The sequence below is a fragment of the Rhododendron vialii genome, chromosome 9a, assembly GCF_030253575.1.
Source record: "Rhododendron vialii isolate Sample 1 chromosome 9a, ASM3025357v1".
NCBI classification, from domain to species: Eukaryota; Viridiplantae; Streptophyta; class Magnoliopsida; order Ericales; family Ericaceae; genus Rhododendron; species Rhododendron vialii.
Window position 1 is genome coordinate 36,880,643 of NC_080565.1, and position 27,657 is coordinate 36,908,299.

A 27,657-nucleotide genomic window follows, 5' to 3' on the forward strand; every position below is an offset into this window, starting at 1 on the left:
CATATAGGCGTGTGCCGGTATATCTAAAATCACAGCTTCTATTCTCAACCCTCTGGGCTCTAGAAAGGACCAGTGCACACCCACGACAAACCACGCAATTATGAAGCAAATATTAAGCAGTTACTGACAGTAGGAATGGATCTAGAGACATAAAATAAACAAAGCACCCCATAAATAGTGTGGGAAAATAAACAGAGGCCAAGGCCTGGTTGCCATGCAAGGGCCAACCACGGAGCTAGATCTTACTGTCGTACGCCAGTAACAGGGTACAGTATGCCAGTTAGATGCCTTTGTCCAGTACTTGGCTTTGCGTCTTCTAGGTTCTGGAACATGACCAGAAGGATCCCAGAGGCACTCCAAAGTAAATAGAAGCAGGTATTGAACACTACAGCTACACAGATCTAAAGTACAGAAGACAGTAAACTGGTTCTTATCATGCAATGAGGTGTTTGAAATGGAAAGAAACGTAGAAATCAATTGATCAATAATCCCCACGCCAGTATTGCACATACTGCCATAACTGGCGTACGGCTCAAGATTACTGATAACCACACACGATCCTTGAAACTTTGCCAGCTTTAGGACCAGGACTGGTATTGATTACCAACATTGACCCTGCCGACCCCCCTCAGGAGTCAGAACAGAAAGCTTACAAAAGGTGATATACCTTTGTTTTTGAATTTGATGGTGTGTTTTGAGCTTGAACTTGGGGTTTGATGGAGGGATGATGAGTGAAAGGGTGTGAAGAGAGTATGGAGAGGCTCCTTGCTTGCTCTTTCAAGTAATGGAGGGGGAGAAAGCAAGTAACCAAGGGAGATGAAGAGAGAAAGAGACTTGGAGTCTTAATGAGAGTAACCCCTTGCATGTAAATGCAAGGGGAGGGGGGGTATATATAGGCCAAGGGGTGAGAGAGAGGGCTGGTAACCAGTTGGGTTAAGGGCCGGTTAGCCTTGAGAGAGAAGTCTCCATGCATTAAATGCATGAGACTTGCTTGAAAGGAGTTGTAGGAGAAAGGGGGACATCCATGCACATTTCCAATCATCAGAGGACTGTTCAGCGTCCTGGGGTGGCCGCAAAAGTCTCATGCACGTGGTTGAATAAAGGTGATTTGACTGATTTTGATTGGCATACGCCAGCCCACTACCTGCGTGCGCCAATGGAACTGGGTCAACAGTCGATGACTGACATGTGGCAGTTTACTAGCGCACGCCAATACAGTACCAGCGTATGCACATAGGATTTTGCTGAAGCCGTTTGGCCTGGTTCTGGCTTGAAGGGTTTGCAAAGGGGTTCGAAAGGGTTTGAATAAGGTTTGGAACGCTCAAAGCTCAAACACACTAACATTCACGAGAAGTTCTTGACCGTTCTCATCATTGGAGAATCAAAGACCGTAAGTAAACTAATCTGGACATTTCAGAATAGGGTGTCCATAGAGCAAAAAGCTGCGGGCCTTACCCGTGCCATTGGCTTAGCTTAGTTGGCATTCGTGACCAATGACATGGCCTTGGGACACAAAATTTCAATTTTAAGGAGATCAATATAGATGTAGCAAAAAGTGTGTAAACAAAAAGTTAAATTTTAGAGGCCGAGTCTGTATTGTGTTATACAAACTCTGTTAAGTTAATACAATTTTATCTGAAATTGGATGGTCAATAATGTGGTGGCCACCCCTGTTCGTTTCAAGAGGCTTGTAATGTCCGTTATTGTTCACGTCTATGTTGCAAAGAAATCCCTATCATCCCAAGTGGCTAGTAATACAGAGTTGATTTTTGGATATGCATTAATCTACTTACTTAATTGAATCATTTTTGCTAAAATATGTATGGGAAATTTTTCTTTTGCAGTAAGCTTATGTTTTTTAAGTTTTGAAATCCACCATAAGAATTACTCTTAGCCGCGAAGAATTACTCATGGCAGCGTAAAATTGCTCATGGACGCGTAAAATTACTCATGGCCACGAAGAACTACTATGGCCACGTAGAATTGCTCATGGCTACGAATAATTGTTCTTGGCCGCGTAAAATTGCTCCTAGCCACATAGAATTGCTCATGGCCGCGAAGAATTGCTCATGGCTTGCTCCTGGCAGCGTAAAATTGCTCATGGCCGCGTAGAATTGTTCCTGGCCGCGAAGAATTGCTCCAGGCCGCATAAAATTCCTCCTAGCCGCAAAGAATTACTCATGGTCGTGAAGAATTACTAATGGTCGTTATGTGATTAATTATTCAGTGGTTCTACGGCATTATCAAGTGCTGCCCCAAGACTATTTACTACCAGACATTCTTGTAGAGTTTATATCATTCGTCACCGATGCTATAATATGGTGTGATGATGGCTAAGAACTATGGGCCACCACATAGTTTTTGCCCGAGCATTACCTACTAATGTTTCTCGATATGCCAACGCAGAAGAACAATTAGTGACTACTTACCTGGCTCAACATATCCTATAGAACCTTTCATTTTCCTGGAAGACGTAATACTGGGTAGTACAATAATGTAGTGTCCAAAACTGAATTCAAGAAAACCTCTATTTTTCCTGTCCAAACACGCGAAATACAAAATTTAATAGTCAATTAACAATTTGTACGCTGTTTGGGGTATCTCAAAAGATCTTTTAATTGGTCCATAATATGGTTTCTTGTTGCTTGTTTTTTCGCAATACTTGGTCTTTGCATAGGCTAGGCTAGCCTTAGTTATTACCCTAGTTATTACCCAATTGTTATGAACTAAACATTATTATTTTGATGGTTGGATTCCACCATCTTTTAGTAAATTGAAAGTTCACTTTATCTATGTATAATAGGTCTTTTTCCGATTTCAAATGAGAGAGATGTGAACATTTTACCGAAATAATTTAGTTTACGAATCACTGAGGGTTAATTGGTCATATCTTCTTATATACAAAAAAATATATAGAATCCAACTACTTGGGTTAGAAATTAGACTCAACAAACTTTTTAACAGTTCTAACCTTGCAAAAAACGGAGTTTGGGAGTGTCCGGGACAAACTCGCAAAGTTTGAGAAATTTGTTGAGCTTTATGCGCCATAGGCGCACTTCATTGCGCCCCGAGCGCATCATCGAAATTTCAAAACCGACCAAATTTTGCGGTCTTGTCACGGACACTCCCAAACTCCAATTCTCACGTGGTTTGAGCTATTAAAAAGCTCGTCTAGCCTACTTTCTAACCAAATTATTTTGACTCCAAAATTATCTATAAATCAAAAGATATGACAATTTTTCCCTCAACATGGCGAAAAATAAAATATTTTGGAAAAATTCTTAAATCACACTAACTTTAAACCGAATCAAAATCTATTTTTTTTCGATGCATAAGGTATTCAAATTACTAAAAGATGATGAAATTAAACCATAAAAGTAATAGATTTGGGTTTACGAATAGTTGATTGACATTAGACCAATTCAAATATTGTAGAAGCCACTAACGCTAAAATCACGTTTTCGCGCCCTTTCATTCATTCTTTGTTCCTTTCGGTGCTCACATTCCTAGTTTGTAGGTATTAATTCATTTCTTTGGAGTTCCGGAGAGTTCATAAGGCTTTCTGCACTTCATCAAATTAAAGCATACAAAATTGCTTAATCATCAGGATTCGCCATGTAGTGGCCGGTCTACTTATTATCCAATTTTCATGAACTAAATATTATTATTTTGATGGTTGGATTTCACCATATTTTAGTAAATTGAAAGTTCTCTTTATCGACATATAATAGGTCTTTTTTCGATTTCAAATGAAGGAGATGCGAACGTTTTACCGAAATGATTTAAGTTTTCAACTCACTGAGGGTGAATTGGTCATACCCTTTTATATACAAAAAATTATAGACTCCAACTACTTGGGTTTGGAAGTAGACTCAACAAACTTTATAACGGTTCTAACCTTTCAAAAAAAGGAGTTCAGGAGTGTCCGGAACAAACCCGCAAAGTTTGAGAAATTTGTGGAGCTTTGTGCGCCCCTGGAGCAATTTTATGCGCCCCAAGCGCACTTCATTGCTGTCACGCCCTCGATTTGTAACATAAATAAACAATCCATTTCATTAAATGATCCCCGCATAGTATAGATAACACCCAAAAGAGAGAGTTTCAAATGATCATTTACAAACCAAATTCCCAAGTTTAAAGATTTCCAATATTGGCACTACGGCCCAAATTCCATAGTTAGTTAAAGACAGTAAATTTAAGAGGTTACATAATATCTGAAATTAAAAGACTTCAAATGAATTCTACATTTTCATTTTCCAAAGAGATCACCCAAAAGATGATAGAATCACTTCACAAAGACATCTTTCAAAATAGATGAGATCAAGCAGGCACACCATGCACTCCGCATCAAGGTCCTTGAGATACACCTGAAAATGATAGGTTGAGCTACACTAGCCCAGTAGAAACTTCTATACTCAAGCTATATGTAAATGCGATGAAACATGCGAAGGGAATGAATGGTTTTCAATAAACGAACAAAGATACAAAGGGTACCACTATGAACCAACAGACGACGACTATGGAGTTCAATACGCCTTATAAATATCCCTAATGAACCGACGAACAACGACTAAGGAGTTTAATACGTCTTATGGATATCCCTAGCCATTCATGCACTAACTAGGAGCAGCATTAAACATATATCAATCTAAATAACCACCAACAGTTTCTTGAACTAATTTAAGACTCCTCAAATGAATACCACCATTAACTTCCTCATTTCTTACCATATATCAACCAGCTTCTTTTATAAAAAAGAAAACATTTCCTTTTGATTGCCAAAATAACTTTGAGAAAACTCTTGACCTTCACAAGTCAAGCTCCATTGATTCGCTTGAATACCGGAATCCGTTGATTTGTGCCCAAATACCGGAACCGTTGATTCACTTAGGAATACCGGAACCGTTGATTCGCTTAGGAATACCGGAGGATTTTAATAAAAATCCTTTTTCAAAAAAAAGACAAGTTCCTTTCTTTTCAAATCCTTAGTAGAGTCAGTTGTTTATCTCTTTCTTTGACGGTCATCATCCCAACTAGCAAACAGTTCAAGTAACAACGTATACTTCTAACATCAACTTCAACATTCTTCATTTTATGAGAAATTCAACTGTGTTACCACCCCATGCGTGACAGTGAACTCTCTTTCTACCCGGGTTTCCGTCTTACCACACCTTGCGTAACGGGCCCTCTAGAGTCTCTGCATTACCACACCTTGCGTTGCAGGACCCTCAATTCAAAATTCACAACTCACATAAACACATAAGCATTAACTATCCGATACAAGGAGACAACACTTCCCAAGGTCACATGCTTTCATTCATCATCATTCAATGTATTATAAACTCATAAACATGTCCTTTTGTACATCATTAAATACCTTAGGTTCACGTTATACCTCTACGTCTATCACGACACCCCGCATCATGCATCGAACCCACTAATGACTTTACAACGCACCACTCATCGGGTTCTACACTAAAAATCCCATAGAACGAGCACCCAAAGGAACTTTGTAAGACTAACACGATGAATAGGGAAGTTACGGATTACTCTATTGTCGCTCAGACTATGCGATAGGCCCTCATCAACCAACCACGCGCCCTACGATTTACTTTCGGCCTACGATGTTCAATGATGACTCTATAATATGTTTCTCAATTTACCAATCATCACACCATGTTATAACGCTTAACAAGTCTATATTGATCATTGAGACATGCTACAACATCAACTTGAATCAACTAAAAGCGTAAATAACGTACGGGTATCCTAATCATTTATTTTTACATTCTCTAAGCCACGGCATGAACCCAAAGAGATCGATTGGTCAATGAATCTTTCGAGGTACGAATAATCAAGTTTGGAAGTCATTTGAAACTATTCAAAAGATGTTTGAGGTGTCCGGGGTTCAAACGGGCACAGGAAGAAACAAATGAACCAAATCTGTCCGAAACAGAATGGGGGTATTGATACCCCTAACCGAGGTATCAATATCTGGCCAGCGTCTGGTCCAGAGAAGAGTGGGGTATCGATACCCCTTTTTAGGGTATCAATACCGCGGAGTTTTTCTGCAGATTTTCAGCTTTTCAACAACGAAATTTCAACAACAAACAACGAACCAAGCACGATCAAGGCACATAATCAGCCCATAAACACATAGAGAGAGTAAGAAATCCCTACCTCAAGCTTACAAGGCCGAAACCCAAGATCCACTAGCGAGCCCTAGCTTTAAAACTTGAAATCCTCCATGAATACTCCTCTCCGAACTCTACCCAACGAATCACGGGCTTGAAATCACGTCTAGGAGGTGGAACGGAGGTTGATAACCATGGGTTTTGAGTTTTGGGGGTGAAGTTTTGAGTGATGGAGCAAGAGAGAGAGAGAGGACCGAAGGAGATAGAGAGGGTCGGCTGGGGAGAGAGAGAGAGATAATGGAGATTTTTGATCTCCTACAGCACCAACACCCCTTTTTATATTAGCACCCAACCCAATTACACTTACACTCCCTCAAGATTCAATTCCCTCATTTCAATCATTAATCCAAATAGTCACAAAATAAACTATATTCTCTTAATTAGCCAATTAATAAACAATTCAAATGATAAAAAAAAAAATTACAGGTCTCTACAATTGCGCCCCGGGCGCATCATCGAAATTTCAAAACCGACCAAACTTTTCAGTCTTGCCACAGACATTCCCAAACTCCGATCCGCACCTGGTTTTAAGTGTTAAAAAGCTCGTCTAGCCTACTTTCGAACCAAAGAAGTTAGACTCCAAAATTATTTATAACTAAAAAGATATGACGATTTTACTCTCAACAAAGCAAAAAATAAAATATTTTGGAAAAATCTTTATATCACACTAACTTTAAACTAGATCAAAACCTTTTTTATGTTGATACAGATGGCATTCAAAGAACTAAAAGATGATGGTATGGGGTTGGTCATAATGTTTTACTACAAGAACTTGTACCGTGAAGAGATTCTAATCTGCTGTTTTATAGTCTTCGATCTTTTGCTTACAAAGTGTTTCCCTATCAATTGATACAACCACTTCTCTTTATGTGTATCTTGGACCCCTATAACTATTGCCTTATTTTTGCACACCCTTTACAGGTTAATAAATATCCTGCCCAAACTTACAAGATTTTGAAGTTTTTCTTCTGTTTCTTGTCTCTGTTGGCAGTCTTGTACCGTTAACGCTATGCGTTGGCTCTAGAATAAGCCCAGCAAAACAAAGCGAAGCTGAGTTTATGTATACATGTTCGGATCTTATGGTTAGCCGAATGCAAAACAGGTAACGGGTGGAGTAGTCAATTATTTAGTGGTACAGTACATGAATGCACAAAAGTATGGGACAGAAAAATATTTCATCTCTATAGGAGATAGTTGTTTCCTAAATGCCTTTTTTGGTAAATGAGTTTTCTGAATATTTCAATTTATGTTTCATGTTGCAACTGTCGTTTAACTATTCCGTCGTTGTTTTACTTGCTCATCATTTGAACATTAAAATGCTAAACCGACAGAGCATTTTATTATTCGCAGGACATAAATTACATGAAAACTCGAAACTAAATAGAGAGAGCGCTTCAACTTTTTGTTTTTCGTTAAAATATGATTAAGAAAGGCCTGAAATAAAGGGATGTGGCCTTTCTATATATATAATTACACTTCAAAGCTTCCAACCAGCCTCTACATACTTAATTTCTGCATTGTACATCTCAGTGGCGAGCCCGGGATGTTCCTTCACAGGAAAGTCACGCCCTCAATGTTGGGATTCCACCCAAGTAGGGTGGTGTGCGCGAAGCACATGATTACTCCCCACTTTATTTCCTTACTAGTATTAGGGTTTCCTTGTCTATATATATGCATGTATAGAGCGTAGGAAACGTGTGACATAATGTGAACGAGGGGGTGAGGCGAGCGTGGGGGGCCGAGTTGTGGCCTTCCGAAGAGGAACCGGCATGTGGTTCCCGGAGAGTTTTTTCATCTTTATTGTATATTGTATGAATATATAATCAAAGGGAGTTTTCCTCTGAAATCACTACGTGGGTTTGCGTGCGTGGTGTCCCTCCGGTCCTAACAATTGGCATCAGAGCGGGTTGAAGAAGAGGGTCATCGGAAAAACCACGGGTTCGATTTCTGAAGAAAAAAAAAAAGGGTGCTCACGAACCTCATGTTTTGTCACCCGAGGAGGTTGCACGGGCAATTCGAATGTGGCGGGCGGAGGCGGCGGATCTATTCGTTGGAGCTCAGAGCAGGAGTCATCAAATGGAGGTTTTGAGCACAGGGTTGTGTTCGTATCATCGAGACGAGCATGGATATGTGTAGCTCGTCGCCGGAGGACTCCGGAGTAAACCACAATCGTCGGTCAAAGGCGCCAACGTGAAGACGAGGGACTGTTCAAAAAGCCCAGTTATCAAACGAGGTCGGATAAGAGATTTGAGCACTGGGTTGTGTTCATCTCGTCGAGACGATCGCGGGGATATGTGGAACGTCGCCGGAGGTGGCCGGAGTAGCCCGTACGCGCCGGTAAAAGTTGGTTTTTGACCGCGCGTGAGATCTAGTTCGAGGAGTGTGCCACACACGCTGGGTGTGTGCCATACGTGTGTCAGCGTGTGCCATTTGTGTGCTGGAGCATATGTGGCACCACATCAGCAGCCCATGAGGACGCCACATCAGCGCCACGTGGCGATAAGGCAGCAACCACGTGGCACCATGTCATTTGCCACGTCATCATAGGGGACCCGTTTTGGGTGCCACGTCATTCGGTCAATGATGACGTGGCTGGTCAATGGTCAGAGTTTGACTGGTCAACGATCAAAATGCCTGGTCAACCGGGAATAATCTGGGAATATTCTAGAATGGTTTTTCGCACTTTTCGGAGCCATTTGGACTCCGTTTTTCATGAATGAGTAGTCGATTTTGACTATCTCGACGTTCTGGATCCAACCATGTGCTCTATTTTCTAATTGGAGGTTCCTAGGCTGAGGCTAATGTTTAGTTGAGCAAGAATCGAAAGTTTAGAGACGGTTCGGGTTGTAAGGAGGCTTGGTGCAGCATAGGGATCAGTTCCGGACAGCCATGGGAGGTTGTGATCAATTGTGGGAGACTTAGTTAGCAAGGATACATTCTTTCGAGTGTTGCATCCCGGTTTGGGGGGTGTTGGAGCGCTCGTTTGGTAATGACACAGGCACTTACTAGGGGCGACATATCGGAGATCAAGTGTTGCAGGGAAAAGCCTGGAGTGGAACGAGGATGGACCGAGTGGCAGGAGAAGACCTGAGAGCGGCAGGAGGCCTTGGGAGTGGCGGATGTGATGAAGACCTATCGTCGGGAGTTGCACCTGTGATTCGGGCTGCATGAGGATGATGATGGGCAACCAATACAGGCTTGTGGAGAGTACATACAGATGGAGCTGATGTTTGGTACGGGACAAGCAGTATGGGTTTTCTGTGACGGTGAACAGGAGAAACAACAATTGTAGTGACACATAGGAAGGGCACTGGAGTACGAGGAGTCATGACCTGAGATGTACAGGAGTGCCGGGTATCGAATCGGATTGTGTGTGGAATAGTCTGCAGATGGCGGACAATTGGTTGTTGAGAGATGTTCACGAAAGCTCCAGACAGAGGAATGGAGATGGAGGCCAGACGATGCATCGCTGGGATCTCTTCCTTCGTGGGTTTTGTGATTAGATTCTCTCTATGGTATGCGGCCGCATGAGAAGGAGAGATGGAGTCACTACCAGGATGCAGACACTTCAGACGGGAGGTGCAAGCACTCTGTTGAGGGGGTGCTAAATATCGACGGAGATGTCGGTATTGCAGCCGAACAGCGCTGCGGGTTCAATTACGTAAGATCTAGTCTTGCAGGGAGACACTCGGTCAGGCGTGTTCTCCGTGAGGGGGTGTTGAGACGTTGACTTTGGTAGTGATAACAGGCGCTTGCTAGAGTTGCTGAACAGTTTGACGATTACCCCACTTGGTTGGAAGGGGGTGATTGTTGGGATTCTACCCAAGTGGGGTGGTATGCGCGAAGCACATGATCACTCCCCACCTTATTTCCTTACTAGTATTAGGGTTTCCTTGTCTATATATATGCATGTATAGAGCGAAGGAAACGTGTGACGTAATGTGAGCGAGAGGGTGAGGCGAGCGTGGGGGGCCGGGTTGTGGCCTTCCTGAGAGGAACTGGCGTGTGGTTCCCGGAGAGTTTTTTCATCTTTATTGCATATTGTGTGAATATATAATCAAAGGGAGTTTTCTTCTGAAATCACTGCGTGGGTTTGCGTGCGTGGTGTCCCTCTGGTTCTAACACTCAATTACGTCCTATGGCGACAAAGTCATAGGTTGTATTCACGGTGGAAAGCTCTGTTATAGAGCGCAAACTTACAAGAGTGTTGCATTTTTACGGGGGCGATGAGTACCCGAGCTACAATCATAACGAAATACTGGCTAAACAGCTCGATGACAAACCTATAAAACAACGGAATCAATCCGCTCCACAGCCGCTTGTTTGTCCAACTATCGCTGCATGCCAAGTTAGCTTCACGGTAACCAAAAAGGACAGTTTCAAACAAGAGAAACTATGATTTTAAAAACGAAATAAAAAACTAGAGAACCTATACACCAGAGGGAGGCTGTACTGAAGAAGTCCTTCTACCTATAAGAAAACTAGAGAACCCATTAACAGATCAAACGATTTTGGCGGGTCAATTAGAACTTTGCTGAGCCCTAATTTAAGCATCGGCATTGTCCTCTAAATTTTCAGTTCCGGAAAAAATCGAGTGGACTGAAGTACGATACTCTTCTTTGGTAAAGAGATCTTACAGATGGGCTTTCCCACGCATTACAACTACCAAAATGTCCAAAACAATAATACAAGCTACTCGAGGTTATTGGTACATCCCAACAGAGCATATCAAATAACTCTGACATTCTACTTTAGTAAAATGGAAATGATTTGGACAATTGTTTTGTACTTATAATTGGAGTGAAGGTTCTAATAACAAGTAAACATAAATAAAAGAGACAACCACGACCTCAACAGTAAGATCAAGAAAAAACCTGTACAAGTCGTTCGAGATTGAACTGGTAAAAATATCTTTCAAGCCAGATAGCAAGGTGTAGGCTAGGAAAATGTAAGTAGAAGTTGTAAGCATGCCAAAAGCGACAAGTAACTCGACTACTAAGTCTACAGATTATCCACAGCATATTTGGGTTTCGGCCTTTCTAAGTAAGTGATTGTGCTTCAAACCTTCCAAGCATCCTCCGCAGAGTCCATTCCTCTAGTGGCACTCTTAGCAGCTATTCTCGAGACGTTCCTTCACCGGTGAGTCGCATCCTCATTTGTCTCCTACCATGGATACCTACTCCAAGAAAGACTTCCTTTACTGTCGTTAATCCTATGATCACGTCCTTGACGTTCATCCTTTTTCTAGGTGATTCCTCAGAACATGCAATTCCAATCCTTATAAGGGAAACTAAACATTCTCTTATTTTGGCTTGTCTAATTCTTTCGTTCTGAGTATTTTTTTCAGCTTCAGTAGCTTCTTCTAATAGAATGCGCGGATCAACAATCTCCATCACTCTCTCTGGCAATGCCACCTTGCAAAATTCATGAAGGCTTTGTCTGATTGTAAACATTTCATCTGTCGGTCTTTTTCCTGTCAACATTTCCAGTAACAAAATCCCAAAGCTGTAAACATCTCCATCTGTAGATGTCCTTCCTCCAGCTCCATATTCTGCATTTAAAAAAAAAAACAGAAGTTATACAAAACTGAAGAAATGTAGGCTACTATATACAAATGTCTGAAAGGGAAAAATCAAAGAAGAAGAAAAAGAAGTACAATTAGTGAACATCATACCTGGTGCAACATATCCTATTGAACCTTTGATTGCAAGTGAATTTGTTTCTCGGCCATCACTAATACTGCTATTTATGGTGAGGAACTTTGCTAGGCCAAAATCTCCCACATGGGCAATCATGTCTTCATCAATGAGAACATTGCTTGGCTTTAGATCACAGTGAACAATTGGAGTTTCACAACGGTGATGAAGGTATTCTAAGGCACATGCAACATCAATCGCTATATTTAACCTTTGGGAAAGGCTTAAGTTCCATTCCTGTTGTGGTGTATCTTCTCCTGGATGCAACCACTTCTCTAAACTTCCATTGGGCATGTACTCAAAAACTAGTGCTTTAAAATCATCACCTGCATGGTTGATACTTGAACACACTGTTATAATCTTTAGAAGATTTTTGTGCCTTGTTTTCCTCAAAGCTTCACATTCAGCCACAAAGCTCTTGGAAGCTCCTCTTTGTTCAAGATTGAGAACCTTGACTGCAATTGCTTTATCACCTTCATGGAGAATTCCTTTGTACACGGTGCCAAAACTTCCAGCTCCAATTAAGTTTAATGAAGAGAATCCACCAGTGGCATTAAGGAGCTGATCAAATGAAACCTTTAAGAAATCATGTCCTATGACTGGTAGGGTGAGAGATTTGTTTTTCTGTTTTCTTTTCCTAAGAAAAACAACCAAAAGTAGCACCAGTGAAAGACAGGGGATTATGCAAGCAATTGGAACAATAATTTTGAAGCCAAGGCGATTCCCTTTCTTTATGGACTTTGGGCAAGCAGGTAACTGCATTTCTGCAATGCCTCCACAAAGCCCTTTATTTCCAACAAGTGAAATCGTACCCAAGTTTCCAAAGACACCTTGCAAAGGCACCACACCAGCCAAGTTGTTAAATGACAAGTTCAGATTCTTTAAAAGAACGAGGGCAGCTAGATCTTCTGGAATTTGGCCGGACAAGTTATTGTGCGAAAGATCTAGACTTTCAATTCCTTTCAAGGAGCTAAAAGTGAGAGGAATACTACCCTGAAACATGTTACCCTCTAAAAAAAGGCCCTCCAATTTCAAGCAATTTCCCAGAGTACTAGGAATATGTCCAGACAACTTGTTCTCCGAAACATCTAGTTCTTGGAGATTGTTCAATTTCCCTATTTCGAGTGGCAGCGTACCCATAAAAGAGTTAAAAGACAAGTACATGAAAGTGAGAGAGAAGAAAAGGCCTACTGTTTGGGGAATGGGACCCATTAAGAAATTATGTGAGAGATCCAAGATTTGCAAGCCCAAGATGTTTTCAATACTTGAAGGAATGGTTCCATTGAAGTTGTTCTCGTCAAGGACTAGCTCAAATATTTGAGTGAGATTTCCAATGCTTGTTGGGATGGGACCAGACAGTTTATTTCCACTGAAAGCTAGTACCTGTAGATTTTCAAGCTTCCCTATTTCAAAGGGAATGACACCTGAAAAATGGTTTCCTTCCAAACCCAATGTATCTAAGTTGATGAAGTTGAAAATTCCTGCAGGTATGCTTCCAACTAGCTGGTTTCGTCCTGCTGCTAACAAATTGAGGAGACTTGAGAGATTGGCTATGGAAGTGGGTAAAACACCACCAAAACCATTTGCAGCGAAATCAAATGTTTGTAGCTTGCTACAGTTAGTTAACGAATCGATGAAGCTCAAGTCACTAGCATCCCCAGAACCTAAATTGTTTGCACCCAGATTTAGATAGAAAAGATTCTTCATCTTTCTCCCTAGGTCAAAAGGAACTCCCCCCAAAAAATTGTTATCTAATAGAGCAAGGTATTCCATTCTAGATGCGTTAGAAAGAGAAGCTGGAATGGGTCCCCAGAATTGGTTAATCGCAATGCTAAAAAGTATCAGATTGGGGAGTCTATGACCAATATCTTGGGGTAAACTGCCTGTAAATTGGTTATTTGCAATGACAAGCTTCATGAGAGTCGAGATATTATAAAGTGTGGGAGGGACAGTACCTGACAATTTAGTCGATCCAATGCCGAATGCCTTAAGGTTGCCAAGGCGGCCGATGGAATGTGGAATAGTTCCTGTGAAACTATTCCTTCCCAAATCAACATTTTGGAGGAGAGAGAGGTTACCGAGAAAAGGTGGAATCCCTCCAATGAGGTTGTTGGAGAAAAGGCGAAGATCAATGAGCTTGGAGAGAGTACCAAACGAGGCTGGAATTTTTCCGACTAGATCATTATATGGTAAAAAAATGATACCGAAGGAGTTTGACAAATTGGTTGGAATTTCCCCTTGGAGAGAATTGAAACTAAAATTCAGATGTTGCAGCCTGAACAAGCGGCTAAGCTCCAGGGGGATTTTTCCTTGGAATCTGTTTTCCTGGAGGTAAATGGATCTGAGGAAAGAGAGGTTTCCCAAGAAAGGTGACATGCTTCCCCTCAGACTTTTGCCCCTCAAGTCCAGAACCACTACTCTTTGATGCTTGTGACTGCATGTTACTCCGTCCCATTTGCAGAGATCGAGAGAACTGTTCCAGGAGCTTAACGACCTAAGCGGATCCTCGGCTATAAGTTCCTTGAAGGAAAGCAATGCTAGTCGATCCGTTTCATTGCTCAATCTGCAGGCGACTTGTGTTGCAGTGGTGAAAAATAACAAGAAGCTGAGTAGCTTTATCCTGTGAATTAACAGAGATGACAAGATAAGCGTCATCAGCTTAGTAGCAATAGTCGAAGTGAAAGTGGAAGGTAGCATTGTAAATATTCAAGTGGAAGTAGAATGCTGCTCCCTTAAAGGCATGCCAATACTGCAATTTATAGTGCAAACGACATTTAATTACAGTCTACTCATGTCAACAATTGTTGATTCATGAACAATTCCCAGGTTTTCCCTTTAGTTTTTTTCCCAAGTCTTCCCATTAGCGTCTCCCTTTACTCTTCCCATTAGTCTCTCCCCTTATTTTATGCCCAAGTCTTCCCAATTTTCGATGAAACGATTGGTAGATTGCAATAGAATCCTCTATCTCGATGGAAGTGGCTTGACTGGAAGGAAAAGGAAAAAGAAAAAAAAAGAAGAGGCAAAATCTGAATGGAGGATTTGGAAAAACTCCAACCCTTTACGAGGGTTGAGTGGTAATTCTACGGCAACCATTGTGTTTTAATATGTATTATGCAGTATATTGGTTGATGACTCTCTTAGCATTAATATGTCTCAATAATGATTTCCTTCATTATCTTTTGTGCGCAGAATTATTCCTAGCTCTTCCCATTTGTCTATGCCCAAGTCTTCCCAATTTACTAGGAAAATATTGGTAGATTGCAATAGAATGCTCTATCTCGGTGGATGTGGCTTGACTGGGAAAAAAAAAGGCAAAATGTGAATGGAGGACTTGGAAAAACTCCAATCCCTCAAGAGGGTTGAGTGTTAATTCTACGGCAATCATTTTGTTTTGTAGACTTTTCTATATATGATGAGATGACACTAACATTTTGTATCATGGTGGAAGACTCAAATCTCTCTTCCTTGTTGGACTTCGAAGTTTGAGAAAAGGGCAAGGAAAATTAACTCCTCCTTCAGCTTTCCTAATTCCTTCTATCTTCTCTCTTTCACAGTTAATCAATATTTCTTTTTCTTTTTTCAACAAATAAGAAGAATACACTTTCCTTTAACTTCTCTTTTACCCTTTTTTAATTTTCTCCTCCATTCCACATTTTCCAAACGAGTTGAATGGTTTTCTTGTACACAATCTCTAGAAGTCGTTAGTACAATTTTGTTCTAATTGTAGGATTATCCTCATCTGCACTAATAAAGAACTTGTGAACACTGTAGGAGACCATTGTGCTATGAATTCGACATTTCAACAAGACTAGACCAATGTACAAGGATGCCAAAAAGAAGAACGAGAGTGGTCGCTTCTCTTCAATCTAGTGCAGGAACTATGGTGATAGCGTGTTCCAAACGAGCAGAGAGTTTGAGCAAAAAGCTACGGGCCTTACCCGTGCCACTGGCTTAGCTTAGTTGGCATTCATGACTAATGACATGGCCTTGGGACACAAAATTTTAATTTTAAGGAGCTGAATACAGATGTAGCAAAAATTGTGTAAAAAACATGTTAAATTTTAGAGGCCGAGTCTGTATTGTGTTATACAAACTCTGTTAAGTTAATACAGTTTTCTTTGAAATTGGATGGTCAGTAATGTGGTAGCCACTTCTCGGTTCGTTTCAAGAGGCTTGTAATGTCTGTTATTGTTCACGTCTATGTTGCTAAGAAATGCCTATCATCCCAAGTGGCTTGTAATAAAGAGTTGATTTTTGGATAGGCATTAATCTACTTACTCGAATCATTTTTGCTAAAATATGTATGGGAAATTTTTCTTTTGCAGTAAGCTTCTGTTTTTTAAGTTTTGGAATTCACCATAAGAATTACTCTTGGTTGCGAAGAATTACTCATGGCCGCGAAGAATTACTCATAACCGTGTAAAATTGTTCATGGCCGTGTAGAATTACTCCTGGACGCGTAGAAGTACTCATGGCCGCGAAGAACTGCTCATGGCCGCGTAGAATTGCTCATGGCTGTGAAGAATTGCTCTTGGCCGCATAGAATTGATCTTGGCCACGTAGAATTACACATGGCCGCAAGGAATTGCTCATGGCTTGCTCCTGGCAGCGTAAAATTGCTCATGGCCTCGTAGAATTGCTCATGGCCGCGAAGAATTGCTCCAGGCAACGTAGAATTCCTCATGGCCGCAAAGAATTACTCGTGGCGGTGAAGAATTACTAATGGTCGTTATGTGAGTAATTATTCAGTGGTTCTACGGCATTATCAAGTGCTGCCCCAAGACTCGTTACTACCAGACATTCTTGTGGAGTTTATATCATTCGTCACTGACGCTATATGACGCAACGGAATTCACGAGAGACTAGTTATCGTTCTAGTCCAAACGAGATAAACAACTCGTCGCAACGAGCAATTCTTGTGCACAAGAAAGAAAGAGAAATTATCTATAATATTATTAATCAAAAAGCCGCATAAACCCTAAGTTACAAACCTTTAAATAGGCCGAAACCCTAGAAACCCTAAAAATAAACTTGAAAATTAAAAAGTCCTAGAATTTGAGGCTTTTCCTAAAATTGAAAACGGGAAAGAAAAACAAAACTTTCTCAAAAAGAATCAACTTAAAAGGAATTATGATCTAAGAGTTATTAACGAAATAAATCTTTCCTAAAACGGCAAAATAACGCAATAGAAAGCCTAAACGAAAGAATTAGGCCGAAAAACACCATTCATCATCAACCTATAAGGTTATGAGTATTGACCGGAGCGCGAAAATAAGTCAGCCCACCAAGTTTGGGCCTATTCTGAGCTCGTCCGAATTTAGCCAATTTGGGTAATCAGAAATTAAACACCGTTTGGACTTTCGGGGCTTGGCTCGGTCCAGCTGATCATGAAATTGGGCCTCCACGTGTTCTACATCACTATAATATGGTGTGATGATGGCTAAGAACTATGGGCCGCCATGTAGTTTTTGCCCGAGGAGTACCTACTAATGTTTCTCGATATGCCAACGCAGAAGAACAATTATTGACTCCTTACCTGGCTCAACATATCCTATAGAACGTACCTTTGATTGCAAGTGAATTTGTTTGCCCACCATCACTGTTGCTGCCATTTACGATGAGGAACTTGGCAAGCCCAAAATCTTCCATCCGAGCAGTCATGTCTTCATCGATGAGAACGTTGCCTGGCTTTAGATCACAGTGAAAAATTGGAGTTTCACAACGGTGATGAAGGTATTCTAATGCACATGCAGCATCGATTACTATATTTACCGTTGGGGAAGGTTTAAGTTTCGTTCTTGGCTTGATGTATCTTCTCTTGAATGCAACCAGTCCTCTAAACTTTCATTGGGCATGTACTCAAAAACTAGTGCTTTTAAAATCATCACACCATGAAGAATATCTGAAGTTTGGGAAGCCGGCCGATGGAATGTGGAATAGTTCCAGTGATTCTATTCAGATGTTGCAGCCTGAACAAGCGGCTGAGCTCCAAAATTTAATAGTCAATTTAACAGCCAAAGGCTTAGACCTTTCATTTTCTTGGGAAGATGTGAGATTGGGAAGTCCATGTAATACTGGGTAGTACAATAATGTAGTTACCAAAATTGACTTGAAGAAATCCTCTGCTTTTTCTGTCCAAGCATGCGAAATACAAAATTTAATAGTCAATTAAGAATTTGTACGCTGTTTGGGGTATCTCAAAACATCATTTAATTGGTCCTTAATGTGGTTTCTTGTTGCTTGTTTTTTCGCTATACTTGGTCTTTGTATTCAAATTGTGTCTTATGTACTGCATGTTGAGCATGGGCTAGGCTAGCCTTAGTTACTACCCAATTGTTGTGAACTAAACATTATTATTTTGATGATTGGATTCCATCATCTTTTAGAAAATTGAAAGTTCTATGTATCAATATATAATAGGTCTTTATCCGATTTCAAACGAGGGAGATGCGAGCGTTTAACCGAAATGATTTAGTTTTCAAATCACAAAGGATAAATTGGCCATGTCTTTACATATACCAAAAAATTATAGACTCAACAAGCTTTTTAACGGTTCCAACCTTGCAAAAAACGGAGTTCGGGAGTGTTCGGAACAAACTCACAAAGTTTGAGGAATTTGTAGAGCTTTGTGCGCCCCAGGAGCAATTCTATGCGCCCCAGGCGCACTTCATTGCGCCGCGGGCGCATCATCGAAATTTTAAAACCGATCAAACTTTGCGGTCTTGCCACGGACACTTCTGAACTCCGATTCGCACGTGGTTTGAATTGTTAAAAAGCTCATCTAGCCTACATTCGAACCAAAGTAGTTTGACTCCAAAATTATTTATAAATTAAAAGATATAACAATTTTACCCTCAAAAAGGCAAAAAAAATTTGGAAAAATCTTTGAATCACACTAACTTTAAACTGGATTAAAACCTATTTTTTATCGATACAGAGGATATTCAAAGTACTAAAAGATGATGGAATGGAGTTGGTCATAATGTTTTGGAACATTTGTACCATGAAGAGAGTCTAATCTTCTGTACTTAAGTTTGCCTTGAAGAGAGTCTAATCTTCTGTTATATAATCTTCTCTTTATGTGTATCTTGGACCCCTAAAACTATTGCTTTATTTTTGCACACCTTTTACAGGTTAATATATATTCTGCCCAAACTTACAAAATTTTGAAGCTTTTATTCTTCAAAGTTGCAGTACCCTTTTCATAACTAAGCAAATACAGTATATGCGTAAAATACATCACAATTATGCTTAACATACACCAGAAACATACATAATAATTTTTTGTTGTATGGTATGTGTATTTTTTTGGCTCATTTGTTACAAACTTTTATTGTACCAGTTACGTATTACTCAGTATTATCATTTTTTTTTTCCGTTGGAAGTTACGAAAAGGGTTGTGCAGTGCACCCTGAAATAATTACGCATGTTTTTAGTTATTAGTTAGTTACGCCTTTTTTTGGTATTAGTTACTTTTTGCATCGAGTGAGTTCCGAATCTTGTGGTTTACCAAAAATTTTGTTACCAACTCAATTTTTTTTTTTCTTTGCGAATTGAATGGTCGATTAGGAAGACTGTTTCTCCCCCTATGTCGTTTCTGATGGCTATAGGACTGGTCACTGGAGCCTTAAAACCGGACTTGGACTAAGTCAAGTCGCCCAACGACAAGCCAATGGAGAGTGTGGAACTCAAGCCGAGAGGCGCCGAAGGTTAAGAAAACTAGGTTACATCAAAAACTTCATTGATATATATACACTTCATCGCAAAATTGATGACAATGTCAGCATTTGGATCTTTGAAATTTTCTTCTTTATTTCGCAATTTATGATGGTTTTAACAAAATTCTTGAAAACTGTCTAATAGTTCTAACTTAACTCTATCAAATAGGATTTGTATTGCATATGAAAAGCATTATTAATTTAAACATCAGAAATAGTTTTCTAACAGTTTCAAAATAGTGAAATTGTCATTTTTTTGTGGATGCGGGGAGTAGGATATCATTAACCATGTTCTTAGAAATAATTGGTTTCATGAATCCTTAAAGATATGTGATTAAGATCAGACCTAGCTCCGAACTCTGGCGCTGCAACTCTAGCTCGCATTGAAATGCAAGCACCTTTTTTTTTCCCCTTGATGAAGGGATCAGCCCACAGGATGGACACTAATTGAACCCGCTCACAGAGCGTAAACCTACGGGTGTCCTCTTTCACAGTAATAGTTCAAAGACTTGACCTTTATTTTCCTGGAAAATGCAGGTTGGAAAATGCCATGCTACTAGCCTACTACGATGCAATTGTCCAACATTTACTTGGAGAAGACCTTTATTTTTCTTCATACAAGACTTAATGTTCAAGGAGGATGCCAAATAAGATTGGGAATCTCACGTACGAACCAATACGACACGGCACGATATGCATTGGACACGCCAAAGTGAAGGGTCCAACCAAAACTATTACTAAATTTTAAGGGGGACTCACGCGTCTTGCTTTACATATGCATGGGATATAGCGGTGAATCTGATGATCACTTCATAATATATGCAAATTTATCAAAAGACATATGCCAGAAACCCCTAGAAGTTTTAGCTTCTTTCATTTCTATTGAATAAAAATACTTTTTAACTTTTGGTCAAAAGATTTCTTATCGTCAAGACCAATTAGAAAATTGTTTAAGAAGTTCATTGCAACCGTAAAGATTTAAATCAAGATAAAGGTGAAGGGCTGAAGACCAAGGAGTTCATCAATGATTTGGAAGTCAAAAGTTTTTTGTTTCATTTCTTTTCTCATCATTTCACAACTGTAACTATATATTGCTTATTAGTAGTAATTTATTTCAATACCGAGTAAGAAAAATTTACACGATTTCGTCAATTTGTATAGCCAAATACAAAAATAAAAAGGTAAAGTATGATCCAAATGTCTTTTTCTCTAGGGGAATATAAATTTTGCTAACCCCCTTTGCTACTCATTCGTCGAAATTAGAGACAACATTTCATATAGAATGAACACTAGGGCCGTGCCTTGATCACGTATTCGAGAAGAAATCGCTCGAACAAAACAAAAAAGTAAAGAGAAATATAAGAAGACTTTTTTTTTTAATTGAAGAAAAATTGTATAAGGACATGATAGTGGAGAAACTAAAGTAATTTATCAGTTTGTTTTATTTGTCCTTTCTTGTCGTAAATCTCTTTGCAAATACCCTAAATTTTACGTAATTAAACTCCAAAATCCCCTTCAACAATAGTTTTCATATTAGGAGATGCTTAAAGGGCAAAAAAGGTAATTTTGTGGCCCTAGTGTTAAAATGGGTCAAAATGAATTTATTCAATGCTCCTCAGGAATTTTATGTAGTTATACTGAACCCCGGGGTAATTAGTGTAATTTATCTTCCACAATTCCGAGAAACAAGTAACGCGGGGTTACGAAACGCGAGCTCTGTGGCGGAAAGACTTCGCAACTCCAACTTGCGAAGTGTCGGGAAGAAGGCTTGTCCCTCTTTTTTTGGCAATTTTCAAACTTTATTTTGGAATTACTTTCATGATCCGATTCGCCCTGATTGTATAAATCGTCGATTAAAATATTTTTGTAAAGTATGAATTCAATCGAGTACCAAATGTTTATTAATCGGAGAAGATATATTTCTCAAAAAAAAAAAATGTTAGCTGGACACACTTGATTGCAATCCTTATGAAACTAGAGAAGAAGGCTTCTCTTCTCCTCCGTTTTTGGAAATTTTCGAGCTTAATTTGGAATCATATCTATGATCGGATTTATCCACATTGTAGAACTTATTGATAACAATGATTGTGTAAGATATCAAGTTAATCGTAAACTCTTTAGTATTTAATCGGGGAATATATATGTCGAAAAAAATTGAGAAAAAGCGAGCCGGGAACACTTGATTATAGCGTCAAAAGACTTTTTTCCTCCTTCTGGTCGTAGACTCGCTGTCCGTTACATCGTCGCCGATCCAAGTCGACCTTCACCGTCACCGATCCGAGTTCCGATCAATTAGTCAGCCGGCAGAGGTGTGTTCGCAACTCGGGCAATCAGAGCTACTGAACTCATCCACGCGGCCACACCCATCGTCAGAAGTCTCAGAAACAGAACCACATCTGCAGCCAAGCCAAGAATGTGAGGAACAATCTAAGGTACAACGGGTGTTGGTTGTTGCATCTAATTCAATTTCTATTGGCGCACAAGGGCTGAACTAGGAATTGTTTCTAAGCGAGAAACAATCCAATTTGAGAAACAATCCAATTTACATATATGCAAGCATGAATATTCAGAACTATCATATAGTAACTATTTCTTCGTCATATGAGTATCTAAAATCACTATATAAGTGGAGGCATTCAATTATTCGCAGGACATTATATGTACACAAGCTTAAATAGGCAAAATTATGAATTACATGAAAACTCGAAACTATATACTAGAGAGCGTTTCCACTTTCATTGTATGTCGAATTTACACCAGTAAGAAAGCAGGCTGAAATAAAAGGATTTCGCCTTTCTATGTGAATAATTGAACTTCAAACATTTCAATCAGCCTCTGCAGCATCAATTCCTGCCGTGTATGTCCTTAGTAGCGAGCCCGAGATGTTCCTTCACAGGAAATTCGCGTCCTCAATTGCCTCTTGCCATGAATACCTACTCCGAAAAATACTTCCTTTATTGTCATTAATCCTACTAAGGCATCCTTGACATTCATTCTTTCACCAGGTGATTCTGCAGAGCATGCAACCCCAATCCTCATAAGGGACATCAAGCATTCCCTTAGTTTGGCTTGTCTGATTTTCTCGTTTTGATCAACATCGTTTTTTGCTTCATTAGGTTCTTCAAATAGCATGCGCGAATCTACAATCCCCATCACTCGCTCAGGCAGTGCTGACTTACAGAATTCATGAAGGCTTTGTCCGTCCGTAAACATTTCATCTGTTGGTCTCCTTCCTGTTAGCATTTCCAATAAAAGAATCCCATAGCTGTAAACGTCTCCTTGTGTAGATATCTTCCCTCCAACTCCATATTCTACAAATTTAACCAGGGAAGGAAATTATAGAGTTCACTCATTTTGAAGAAAAATGGACTGTTGCAAATGATTTTCGAGAAAGGAAATGAACTAGTAGATTGACTGATCCTCTTACCTGGAGCAACATAGCCTATGGAACCCTTGATTGCAAGTGAGTTGCTCTCTTCTCCACCAATATAATTGCTGTCCACGGTGAGGAACCTAGCCAGCCCAAAATCTCCCACATGGGCAGTCATGTCTTCGTCTATTAGGACGTTGTTGGGCTTCAGATCACAATGAACAATTGGTTTTTCACAACTGTGATGAAGGTAGTCTAATGCACACATAATATCGATCGCTATGTCCAGCCTTTGGTTAAGTTCCAAGTTTACTGCTTGCAATTGTGCATCCTCTCCAGGATGCAACCAATTCTCCAAACTTCCATTGGGCATGTACTCGAAAACTATTGCTTTAAAATCTTGACCTGCATGATCGACACTTGAGCACGTGGTTATGATCCTTAGAAGATTTCTATGCCTTGTTTTCCTTAGGGCTTCACATTCAGCGATGAAGCTCTTCGAAGCTCCTCCTTGGTCTAGATTGAGCACCTTGACTGCAACTGGCTTTTCACCTTCATGGAGAAATCCTTTGAACACAGTGCCAAAACTTCCAGCACCAATTAAGTTTGTTGAAGAGAACCCATTTGTAGCTTTACTTAGCTGATCGTATGAAACCCTCAAGAAATCATCTCCAATGAATGGTTGGGTGACAAATTTGGTTTTTTGTTTTCTTTTTCCAAGGAAAACAACCAAAAGTAGCACAAATGAAAGACATGGGATCATGCAAGCAATTGCAACAATAACTTTGAAGCCAAGGCGATTCCCCTTCTTCACGGACTTCGGGCAAGCAGGCAACTGCATTTCTGCACTGCCCCCACAAAGCCCATTGTTTCCAACAAGTGAAATTGCACTCAAGTTTCCGAAGACACCATGGGAGGGCACCTCACCGGCCAAGTTGTTAAAGGACAAGTTCAGATTCTTCAAAAAAATGAGGGCTGCTAAATATTCCTCAATTTGGCCAGACAAGTTATTGCGCGAAAGATCCAAAATTTCAATTCCTCTCAAGGAGCTAAATGAGTGAGGAATACTACCCTGAAACATGTTACCCTCCAAACAAAGGCTTTCCAATCTCAAGCAATTTCCAAGAGTACTAGGAATATCTCCGGACAACTTGTTGTCTGAAACATCAAGTTCCTGGAGATTGTTCAATTTCCCAATTTCAAGTGGCAGGGCACCCATAAAAGAGTTATGAGCCAAGTTCAGGAAAGTTAAAGAGGAGGAAAGGCCTATAGTTTCGGGTATGGGACCAGCTAAGATGTTGTAAGAAAGATTCAAGATCTGCAAGCCTGGAATGTTTTCAATACATGAGGGCAGGCTACTGTTCAAGTTGTTCTCTTCTAGGCTCAGTTGATACATTTTAGTGAGGTTACAAATGCTTGATGGGATGGGACCAGATAGCTTATTTCTAAGCAAATCTAGTTGTTGGAGGTTTCTAAGCTTCCCAATTTCAAAAGGAATGACACCTTTAAAATGGTTATTGTCCAAAAGAAGTGCAGCTAAGTTGACAAGGTTGGAAATTTCTGCAGGGATGGTTCCAACTAACTGATTTACGCCACCTGATAACTTATTGAGCTGGCTCGAGAGATTGGCTATGGTAGTGGGTAAAACACCACCAAAACCATTACCATAGAAAACCAATGCTTGTAGCTTGCTGCAGTTAGTTAACGAATCGATGAACCTCAAGTCACTAGCATCCCCGGAGCCTAAATAGTTTCCACCCAGAATTAGCCACCCTAGATCCTTCATTATTCTCCCTAGGTCAAAGGGAACTGGCCCTGAAAGGTTGCTTAGAGCTAGATCAAGTATTCTCAGTCTAGATGCATTAGAAAGAGAAACTGGAAAGGGTCCCCAGAATTGGTTTCTCCCTACGCTTATCACTTGCAGGTTTGGGAGTGTGAGGCCAATATTTTGGGGTAAAACACCTGTAAGTTGGTTATATGAAATGACTAGATGCGTGAGAGTTGAGCTATTATAAAGTGAGGGAGGGACAGTACCTGACAGTTTAGTTGGTCCAATGACGATTTGTTTAAGGTTGGGAAGCCGGCCGATGGAATGTGGAATAGTTCCTGTTATATTATTAAATCCCAAATTTACTATTTGGAGGAGAGAGAGGTTACCAAGAGATGGTGGAATCCCTCCGATGAGGTTGTTGATTTTAAGGTTAAGATAAGTGAGCTTGGAGAGAGAACCAAATGATGCTGGAATTTTTCCAACTAGGTTGTTAGACTTGAAATCAATGGTAGTAAGGTAGTTCGACAAATTGGTTGGAATTTCCCCTTGGAGAGAATTGAAACTGAGATTCAGATGTTGCAGCCTGAACAAGTGGTCGAGCTCCAGGGGGATTTTTCCTTGGAATCTATTTTCCTGGAGGTAAAGGGATCTGAGGAAAGAGAGGTTTCCCAAGAAAGGTGACAGGATTCCCCTCAGACTTTTTCCCCTCAAGTCCAAAACCACTACTCTCTGATGCTTGCGACTGCACGTTACTCCGTCCCATTCGCAAAGTTCGAGAGAATTGTTCCAGGAACTTAACGAGCCAAGAGGATCCTCGGCTATAAGTTCCTTGAAGGAAAGCAGTGCTAGTCGATCAGTTTTGTTGCTAAATGCGGAGGCTACTTCCGTAGCTGTGGTGAGAAAGAGCACCAAGCTGAGTAGCTTGATCTTGTGAATTAAGAGAGATGACAAAATCAACCTCATCGGCTTAAGCATTCTAAGTAATGGGAGATTTGACTTAAGAACAAGAAGAATGTTGCTCCCTTGATGGCATGCCAATACTGCAATTTATAGTGTAAAAAGTCAGAACTGAAGTAGGTGTTTAGTGCAGTGTATTTAATGGAATCAGTAGGTGTTTGGCATGCCAATACTGCAATTTATACTTGCATTTTTACAGTTATTGTTCTTGATCTTCTAGATTTAACTCAACTTATTTTTCTTCTTTGCCAATTGAATGCTCTATCTGGAAGACTAATCCTCCCCAGCGTCTCTTTAATTGGTTAGACTAAGTTAATGAATTACTAGAGAATGGCTAGTGGAGTGGGGCAAAGGTCGAGAAAACATGAGGCAACGAATTATTATTATTTTTTGTTTTTGTTTTGGTCGGCGAAAGTCAGTGTAGTTAGTTATAGTTAGTGAGGTTTGAACCTCTGTCAAATGCATAGAGTACATGCTGCTATTTTTCTAACAAATATGTATCATGATTACGTAAATTGCACTGATATTAAGATATTGTTAACCCATGTTATCAGCAAACAATGGCTTCATGAGTAATGTGGACACCGCAACCTATTTTATGTTTTTATTTTTGATAACTCAAGTTGTCCGGAGCAGCTTGCAAACACCTTGACTAATCTCTGGAGGAAAAAGCCCCTTCGGCTACTAGCAGAGGGCCCAATTAAAGCCAGAGCAAAACCCCATATGGATTGGCTCCATAAGAGTTGATATCACTTGGGACATTTTGAACTTGAGACCTAAGAAGGAGGAGCCATGCAGTCACATGGTGAAGATCAGACCGTCAAGCTTCGGAAGGAGCCAGCTCCTGTCGCTAGTCTTGCAGCTCTAGCTCACACAGGATTTTTCCAGGGGATGACTTCTCTTTCACATTGATGGCCAAAGACCAGTTTCCATTTACCTTCACAAAATTCTACTAGTTCATCTATTACTGCATTGACGCAGAAAGAATTCTTGACTCCAGAAGTAAAGATATTTTCACACCATGCTGGTGCTGCCGTGGCGCTTGCACACCTAGCAGGCACGATGCAAGGATTCGAAAAAAATAAAAGAAGAGGAAAAAGAAAATGCAAGCCACAAAGGCACCAAGCATGGCACTAGCGCAACGCCAACGCCCCCTCGTGGGCTCAATACAACACTCGCACACACAAGAAACGCCCCGTGAGCCCATCTCTTTACCTAGAACACTCCTATCATGCCTTCGAAAAATTTTAAGGGATTGCGACTAAACCAAGCCATTTTAACACTTGAAAAAAAAATTTGGGAAAATGACGGCTAAGGACGTGTTTTGATAATTAATACCCGCTACAGACATTTTCAACATTAACAAATGTTCTTAGCATGTCTTGGCGGGTATTAATTATCAAAACACATCCTAGGCCGTTATTTTTCCAAAAAAATTTGCCGAGAATCATTGGCAAACTAAGGGAAAATGACGGCTCAGGACGTGTTTTGATAATTAATACCCCCAAAGACAAACTAAGAACATTTGTTAATACTGAAAATGTCCTTAGCGGATATTAATTATCAAAACACGTCTTTGACCGTCATTTTCCCGCAAACTAATACCTACACAACTAAGGCCAAAGATACAATCAAGGAATGACACTAAAAATCTAGGGTAAATGAAAAATCCTTTCAGTAGTAAATTCAATGCATGAGAATACCTTCATCTAATCGGATTTCAAACTTTGGCACAGCAACAACTAGAGGCACATCCAATTCTCCAATTCTTCATCCACGGGGCGGAGTGTCGGACCTAATCAACTAAGATACCTCCCAAACCCAAATGAGAAAAGAACAAAAACCACAGACTTTTTAGGTCCGGAGACCCCTCATATAATAATATAATTTGATCGCTCCTCTCATGCCGTGGATGGACTCTTATTCGATGTCAGTCGCTTTAGTTACTTTG

General features: G+C 40.2%; 2 protein-coding genes across 3 annotated transcripts in view; both read right to left on the reverse strand.

Annotated features, from left to right (window-relative positions):
* LOC131300121 (putative receptor-like protein kinase At3g47110) overlaps positions 1–26,128 on the reverse strand; it is a 79,966-nt gene extending 53,838 nt beyond the window's left edge. The window contains exons 1-2 of one of the 2 annotated variants that reach the window (XM_058325814.1): positions 23,036–26,116; positions 22,206–22,919 (exon numbers count right to left, since the gene is read on the reverse strand). In XM_058325814.1, the coding sequence (XP_058181797.1) occupies positions 22,474–22,919; positions 23,036–25,724 (3,135 nt within the window). In that variant the 5' untranslated portion in view covers positions 25,725–26,116 and the 3' untranslated portion in view covers positions 22,206–22,473. Of the gene's footprint in view, positions 1–22,205; positions 22,920–23,035 lie in introns of those variants that run through there. The other variant, XM_058325815.1, reaches the window with a different exon arrangement.
* On the reverse strand, positions 11,055–14,613 carry LOC131300129 (probable LRR receptor-like serine/threonine-protein kinase At3g47570). The gene is made up of 2 exons (XM_058325824.1): positions 11,869–14,613; positions 11,055–11,745 (listed from the first exon to the last, which is right to left on the reverse strand). The coding sequence occupies exons 1-2, from the start codon at positions 14,585–14,587 to the stop codon at positions 11,309–11,311; spliced, it is 3,156 nt and encodes a 1,051-aa protein (XP_058181807.1). The 5' UTR covers positions 14,588–14,613; the 3' UTR covers positions 11,055–11,308.
* Positions 26,129–27,657: the final 1,529 nt, after the last annotated feature.

Excerpts from the sequence above, each read along its gene's own strand:
- LOC131300129 (XM_058325824.1), bottom strand. The coding sequence starts at position 14,587 with ATGCTACCTTCCACTTTCACTTCGACTATTGCTACTAAGCTGATGACG. Across the intron at positions 11,746-11,868 it reads AATAGGATATGTTGCACCAG|AATATGGAGCTGGAGGAAGG; the intron begins GTATGATGTTCA and ends TTTTAAATGCAG.